Here is a 7,161-nt window from a genome sequence, read left to right as displayed (position 1 = left end):
GGTCCACATAAACATTTCCTCCTGGATGCTCACCCCCCAGGCCCCTCAGAAGGGTGGTCCCTCCTATCAGGAGCCACTTGGGCAGCAGTGCTGGGAAGTGTCCTCTGGTTTCTCTTCCCAGCCACACGACCCCGGGACCCCCAAAAGCTCATTGTTTCTTCACCACTCCAGGCAACAAGACTGATAATGGGTCCCCTCATTCCTTTTGCTGTTATTACTATTTGTTTTTCTGTTCTTCTCCTTTCGGAAAAATCCTAGAACAGCAGAGCTGGAAGGGATCAAAAACATCTAGTCCAATCCATTCTTTTTCTAGATGTGCAAACTGGAGCCCCGAGAGGGCAGTGACTGGCCAAGGTCACACAGACAGTGAGTGGCAGAGCAGAAACCAAAGCCCCAATCTCCCGAGTCTTCCGTCGCCTGACATTCTTTCTCCTCTGCCACACGCCCCTGCCTACAACGGACAGGGTCAGAAGCATGAGGAATTCTGAAACATTTAGACCAGAGAAGGCCTTAGGGACCACCAGGTGTAAAGACAGATGGTCACACAGCCTCTCCTTGAGCAGAGCTCAGCACCTCTGGGGTGGCCACCCAGAGCTCCCAGGCCAGCTTCATGGGTTTTGTACACTGAGGGGGAAGATGAGATGAGGGCCCTGAGCCCTTCCCAATGCTGTCCCCATCCCCAAGGGCAGCACCTGAGACACCTCTAGAGAAGCTCAGGGCTCAGGAGCAGGGGATGATAAAGGATGGAAGGAAAGACAGCAGGGAGGAAAGACTCGGAGCAGTTGAGTCTGCTTACCTCCTGGGTGTGGGATCTCCTCCCCTGAGGCCCCTGAATGCTCACGGGAGGGTCCAGGCTCTTCTCCTTGGCTCCGCCGGACTCAGGGGTGGCAGGGATGCTCTGGATGGGGGGCATCGGCCTGGGCAACCTCAGCAGCCTCTGAGCAGTGGCCCGGGGGATGGCGCTCCTCAGGGGACCCCCTTTGGGGCCTCCTCCAAGATCCAGAGAGGCTAATGGGGTGGAGATGGAGAAATAGTTAGTTCTAGGAGCTCAGGGAGTGGGAAGTAACTCAGAAGCTGGCCTGGGGTGGGCAGAGGGCCGGTGGGGTGGGCAGAGGGCCGGTATGCAGGGCCCAGGACTCACCTCGGGAGGATGCTGCCAAGCCTTCTGAGATCCTCCTTTTCTTGAGTTTGTCCTTGAGCTGGGTGGTGTCCCGGGCCACACTGCTGGCTTCTGACTCCAGTGAGGTGAGGGGAACCAGGGGGTGTCGGCTCCGAGACAGGGCCCCGAGGTTCCTGGGGTGGCCATTCCTGGCCTGCCAGCCCTTGAGGGGAGCATCCGGCTTGAGGCTTCCAGGGTCAGCATGTCCACTCAAGAGCTGTGATGGCTTCTCCAGCAAGATGCTCGGTGTTGGCCAGAGGGAGGCTGAGGGAGACAGAGGCAAGAGCAGGTTGGCACACAGAGCCCGGGGTGGCACCAGGCCCCAGCAAACTCTTTGGCACTACCTCCTTGTAACAGTCAGCCACTTGCCAGGCGAATCCCATTCATTCAATGCTTTAGTTATTTCTGGGTTGATTCATTCATTTAGCAGCATCCAGGAACCAACAGACCTAAGCAAGACCCACGTCTTGCGGTAACAAGAGGGTGAAAAGCAGAATCGACATGCAGCCCTATCACAACACAGACGAAAGGCCGTAAGTACTTAGGAAAGGGCTTCTGCCCAGAAACCGCCATCCGCCAATCTCCAGGAACCAACCAATTCTTTCAATACTACTGAGCACCTGACATACGCCAGACACGAATGGAAAAGAGACGTTCAGATGATTCAGAACAAAGCATGCTCCCATGCAGACAGCAGTTTATCCAATTACTTCTTCAACAAACACTCAGTGGGTGTCTAGTATGTGCCGAGCACTGTCCAGGCAGTTGGAGACACAGAGACATAAGAGGCACACTTTTTTTTTTGATGGAGGTTCTTTTTTAGTATGTTACCTTAGAACAAATTCTTTGAAAATAATTTATGAAATTGCCATGAGAACACATACATAAGCTAGAGCAAAACCTTTGTCAGATTCTTAAACCTTTCCAATCTTTTTCTTTTTTAAATATTAAAACATTTTAACAATATTGTCCCAAAACAGAATTTTGACCTAGTAACTCTGCAGGATGTTTTTTCCTTTAGGATCGTAGAGTGCACATGATCTTATTTTAAGACTCCATCCAACATATCCTTTATGACAGTTTGTTTTAGGAATAAAACACAATGCAGCATTGCTTCTGAATTATATACCACTCATGTGAGTCACAGACGTTGTCAATCTATTGGAGAAATAAGATATGTTCCTAAGTGGATTCGTTACAAGATGTGAGTTGTGCCATCGAGAGAGATCAACAAGACGCTCAGTGCGTGTAGAGGAGGAGGGGGACCTGGAAAATCTTCATGAAGTGAAGTCTTTGAACTGGGCCCTGAATGAGACTGGACCATGGGCAGAGGGGTGGCGGAGAGGGGACATACAAACAGACCAGCTTTCAGAATCTGTCTCACACACAGCTCTTCTTAGAGCACCTTGATGTCAGCCGCGAGACCCTGATGCCCAGGCCACAGATACTGCAATGCGGCTGGCACCAGACCTAAGGAGGGCCAAACTCGGTGCCAGCCACAGGCCTGTGAGGGGACTGGCCTGAAAGAGGGCAAGTAACCAAATCAGACTCTCCATCCAAAACACTGGAACTGGGGCTCTGCAGAGGAAATCTTCTGCAGCTGGAAGCTAAAGCAGAAAGCTGCAGAGCAGAAAATAACAAAGAAGCTGAGTGAGTGTCTTGAAAATCACTGTTCCAGCAGATACTGTGATCCAGACATCCCATCACCAGCCTGGATGCTGAACACTCACCCAGACCCCGAAATGAAGGTCAGCAGACCCTGTCTCCCTTGGGCTCCTCAGGCTCTCCCTGGGTTCCTAGGGGAGCCAGGTGCATACTGGTATCCCTACTCCCCTGTTCTGAGGTCCTTCTCCGTATACCCCCATCTCCTGAGGCACAGGATCGAAATGACCCACTTAAAACCAAAGGGCATTTTTCAGGAGGGACCACAGTAAAAAACCACACCTGAGGCCACTGCCAGGCATAAGGCCCAAGCTCTGTTCTGTGGTCACCAGCCCTGACTGGGCTGCTGCCAGGTGGAATCCCCTCGTCTCTGCCCGAGGCCCCAGAGAGGCCATCCAGGTCATTTGAAAGCAATTTGGTGTGACCGAGTCACCAGGCCCAGTCCTGCAATCTTACCTTCTCCACAAGCCTGCAGGCTGGAGTCGCTGCTTCCACTTGGGAGTGTGCAGGGCCCAGCACTGGCCGGAGGGATGTTCCCAGAGCACACGGCCACTGGAGCCAGAACCTTGGCTGGGGACAGAACCGTGGGGAGAGTGGCATCTTAGAGTCCTCTGAGACCCGCACTGAGGAACAGACCGCCCCGAGTACGCTAGCCCTCGGGGTGTCTGCAGCCCATCCTCCCAAACCAGAGTCTAGCCTTCAGATGGGGGTCTGCCACCCCCAGCCCAGCCAGTCAGGGCACCACGATCCCCCACCGAAGCCCATGACCCTGCTCTTCTCAGTCCCCTCAGCCTGGCTTCTCCCTCCTAGCTTTGCTCCCCCAGACCCCTGCCCACCATCTTCTCAGCCTCCCTCTTGGGCTCCTTGGCCCCGATCACCCCCAGCCCCGACCTCTGTCCTCTGCATGTCTCATACCAGCTGCTCTGCCCAGGCCACCCCCTCACTGCTATGCCTTTCATTGTCGCCCTCATGCTATAACCCCCGGACCCATGGCTTAGGTCCTGAGTTCTCCCCACAGGGGCGAAGCAGAGCGTTCCATAAACCACTGACTCCCCTCTCCTGGGAGTCCTCAAGCGCCTCATCCACGGTCCTACACAAACCCTTCGTCTTCTCTGCTGAACTCCGGCCCAGCAAAGGCGCCCTCGCTCCCTACCGCAGACGTTTTATGAAGCGCTTCTCTGTCGGGCACTCTGCCCCTCACAGTCCCTGCTGACACAGTCAAGGGCAAGGCTGACTCAGTCCTCAGTGGGACCTGAAGACTTGTTCCCCACCCGGGAGGTGGGTAATGAATAACCTCCGGTAACAATGTGGGGGCTGTGAGCCCCAGTGGGGGTGGGGACAGACAGGGCTTCCCAAAAGGAGGGGCCCCTGAGCAAGGAGCCAGGAAAAGAGAGGAGACTCAGCTCGGCCTCTGCTCCTCTGAGACGTCTCGCCTCGTCTCTGTGTTCCCGCGGCACCCCAGGCACGTCTCCATCTTAACTCTCCTCTCCTTGCCGCTCCCCGTCCAGCCCTTGGCATCCTGGGGCAGGGAGCACGTCTTATTCATCTTTGTAGTACCTGAGCTCAGTGGGCACTTAAATGTTTGCGAGCTGAACCAATGGTCCTGCGCCTTCTCAGGAGCAGCCATGGGCCCTAACCCACCACCTGGAGAAGCCTCCACAAAGTGGGGAAACCCAGCACACCCACCCCAGGGTAGAAGGTCCCTAGACCAGGAGTCAGGAGTCTGGGTTCTCATCCTGTTTCTGTCACCTGTGTGACCTTGAGGAAAAACATTCACTTCTCTGAGCCTCGCTTCCCAGATCAGTGGAACAAGAGTTGAACAGGACCAGGGGTTCATACGACCACATCTTCATGCTACCTCTAGATTTCTAGATTTTTCTTCAGCACCTCTCACTTTCCGACAAGAATCTAAAGTCAGGCAGAATCTGCGGTAGCTCTAAATCATGCAGCTGTTTTCCCATCAATATATCACAGCCCCACGGTGCTCCGCCCTGAGACTAATGAGCTGTTCCCCGAATTACTCTGGCTCTCGGGCTCTCCGCATTCCTCCCAAGTGGTCGCCTGGCCTCTGCTCCAACCTCTCCAGGGAACAGCAGCTCTCCACCTCACAGGCGCCCACTCTACCCGGGGCAGAACCCACCGAGCCCCTCACTCTCCAGAGGAAACTGAGGCTCACACAGCCGGTTGCCGGAAGCAGCACCAGGCCTGGGACCTCCTCTCCTGATACTGAGCCGGCCACAGGCCATACACTTCCCATTCTCCTGCCTGTCAGCTGAGAAATTGGGGACACGCATCACCTCCTGAGGCCACGGGCCCAACTCTTCTGTCCATCTTCGTTCTCCTACCACAGAACGGGGAGGCCCCTCAGCCAGCCTCCCAGCTCAGAGAGTGGAGACAAAGCTCAGACTGAGTCCCTAGAACATTCTGAAGCCCTCTCCAGGCCAGAGAGTCCCCACACAGCAAGCCGAGCAGGGAGGGCCAGCGTCAGTCCGCGGAGAGCTGGGCCGGCATGGAAGGCCTGACCTGGCTACAGCTCCCAGGCAGAGGCCAGTCCCAAGGAGAGTCAGAGAAGAGCCCGCCACCACGGCCGCCCTTGGTGTCCCTTACCTGCAGGGACAGCATCACGGGTGCCCATGCCCTGGGTGGAGAAGGTGCCTGGGAGGTTGTCCAGAGGCCGCAGCTACTCCCCAGGCTGTGAGTACAGTCCTCGGGGGTCCGAGGGCCCCAACCTATAAGCATCCAGGGATCTCTGGTCAGGAGGGGCAGAGAGAAGTCAGTACACACAAATAACAAATACTTTTTAAATGCTTTGCAGAAAGCCCTTCACAGCTAAATAAAGCATTCTGTACTGAAGAAATCTGCCACTGGACCGAAAGACAGTTCTTGTGTGACATTTAGACTCTCTCAGACACTTCAGAATTTCCAAGTGCCAAGGCCATGTGCCCGTGGGCACCAAGGGACAGTGGAATTTATCAAGGGGTGGCGGGGGCCTGACACTTTGTTTGTCCATAAGTTTCTATTTCCTTCAGAAACCCATTACCCTACCAGCTGCCCTGGAAGCTCATGACAAATGTTGAGCTTTGTGACCTTGATCATCACTCAGCTATCACGTGGCGTCTCCCAGGAACTAGCTCTCTAGTTTCCTTTTGGGACACACCTGTGTCTTGAAGTTCTTGGCCCTCATTCTCACCTCAGTGGCCACGCCAAACCTCTGGCCCTCTCAGCCATTTCACGGTCCCGTGGCTGACTACTTGACCATCCCAAGCCTCCTTCCAGCCTCTCTTAAACCTCTGGGGTCAGTCATCGGCTGTTGCCCTCAACCTAACTTCATTCTCTTTCTATGTGACAAGGGTCTCACCCAGACTCTGTGACTTTGCACAATTTTATAAGTCATTTGCTGAGGTAATGGTGAGTCACTTTTACCCTGACAGGTAGGGAGGTGGCTTGTGATTAAATCAGGGCAAAAGGTCACATCTACATCTAAAAGGCCACTAATTTCTACTCGAGAGTAGCTCTCTCTCGAGATATCATCTGGGGACAGGGCAGCATGCAGTGCCAACTCCCTTTGGCTGAGCAAGAAATCCCAACTCAGGAACTGAGAGAACCTGCCTCCTGTCTGGAAACCAGGCCACCGCCCGTCCCCGCCCAGTCCCCAGCAAGCAGAGCAGCTCCTAGCAACCCTTCTGGCCAAACACAGGCTCCAGCGCAGTCCTGGCCTGGTCTCACCGCTCACGACCTCAAGCCACTTAGGTCCTCTGTCTGAGGACGATTTTCTCCACAATCAGAGGAGAAGGCAACGCCCTGTCTGCTGACCACAGGGATGACAAGCAGCCAGAAATGTCCACAAGACATAGCAGGTATCCCTAGCAAGGCGGTAGAAGATTCTAGCCCACAGGTTCCAACACCCCATCCCTCGCCCCAGGGGCTGGGAAAGAGTCAGGAGGTAGGTGAGGTGGCTGCTTCTGACAAAGCCCAACAGGAATGTTCCAGGAGGGGACAGACCTCCCACGGCTGAATTACAGCAAACGAGGTGGAGTTCAGGCTTTGGGGACAATGAGAGTTGCGAGCCCCACAACCTCCTGCTACCCATAACCAACTAGAGCATAGAAGTTCTGTGCAAATTTTGTGTAGATGAGTAATATTTACCTACAGCTCTTGTTCTTAACCTCAGCTGTAGCTCAGAACCACCTGGGAACTGATTAAAACGACAGATTCCAAAACCCCACCTCAGGCCCCTACTGAACTAGTTCTTCTAGGGAGCAGGCCACAGGGATCTGTTTCATTTCTTTGTTTTTTTTTCTCCCTTAAGTCCTGAGTGATTTTCATGTTCAAACAGGATT

At 54.3% G+C, this 7,161-nt stretch overlaps 1 protein-coding gene across 1 annotated transcript in view; it reads right to left on the bottom strand.

Moving 5' to 3' along the window:
• The window catches only part of TOGARAM2 (TOG array regulator of axonemal microtubules 2), a 52,441-nt gene extending 46,985 nt beyond the window's left edge, over positions 1 to 5,456 (bottom strand). Inside the window, exons 1-4 of the mRNA XM_011370763.1 lie at positions 5,429 to 5,456; positions 3,278 to 3,391; positions 1,142 to 1,423; positions 797 to 1,008 (exon numbers count right to left, since the gene is read on the bottom strand). Of these exons, the coding sequence (XP_011369065.1) occupies positions 797 to 1,008; positions 1,142 to 1,423; positions 3,278 to 3,391; positions 5,429 to 5,456 (636 nt within the window). The remainder of the gene's footprint in view (positions 1 to 796; positions 1,009 to 1,141; positions 1,424 to 3,277; positions 3,392 to 5,428) is intronic.
• Between the last annotated feature and the right edge of the window lie 1,705 nt (positions 5,457 to 7,161).

This window comes from Pteropus vampyrus, unplaced genomic scaffold, assembly GCF_000151845.1.
Source record: "Pteropus vampyrus isolate Shadow unplaced genomic scaffold, Pvam_2.0 Scaffold173, whole genome shotgun sequence".
NCBI lineage: Eukaryota > Metazoa > Chordata > Mammalia > Chiroptera > Pteropodidae > Pteropus > Pteropus vampyrus.
Note: the sequence above shows the minus strand (reverse complement) of the source record. Positions and strands in the feature narration are given on the sequence as shown.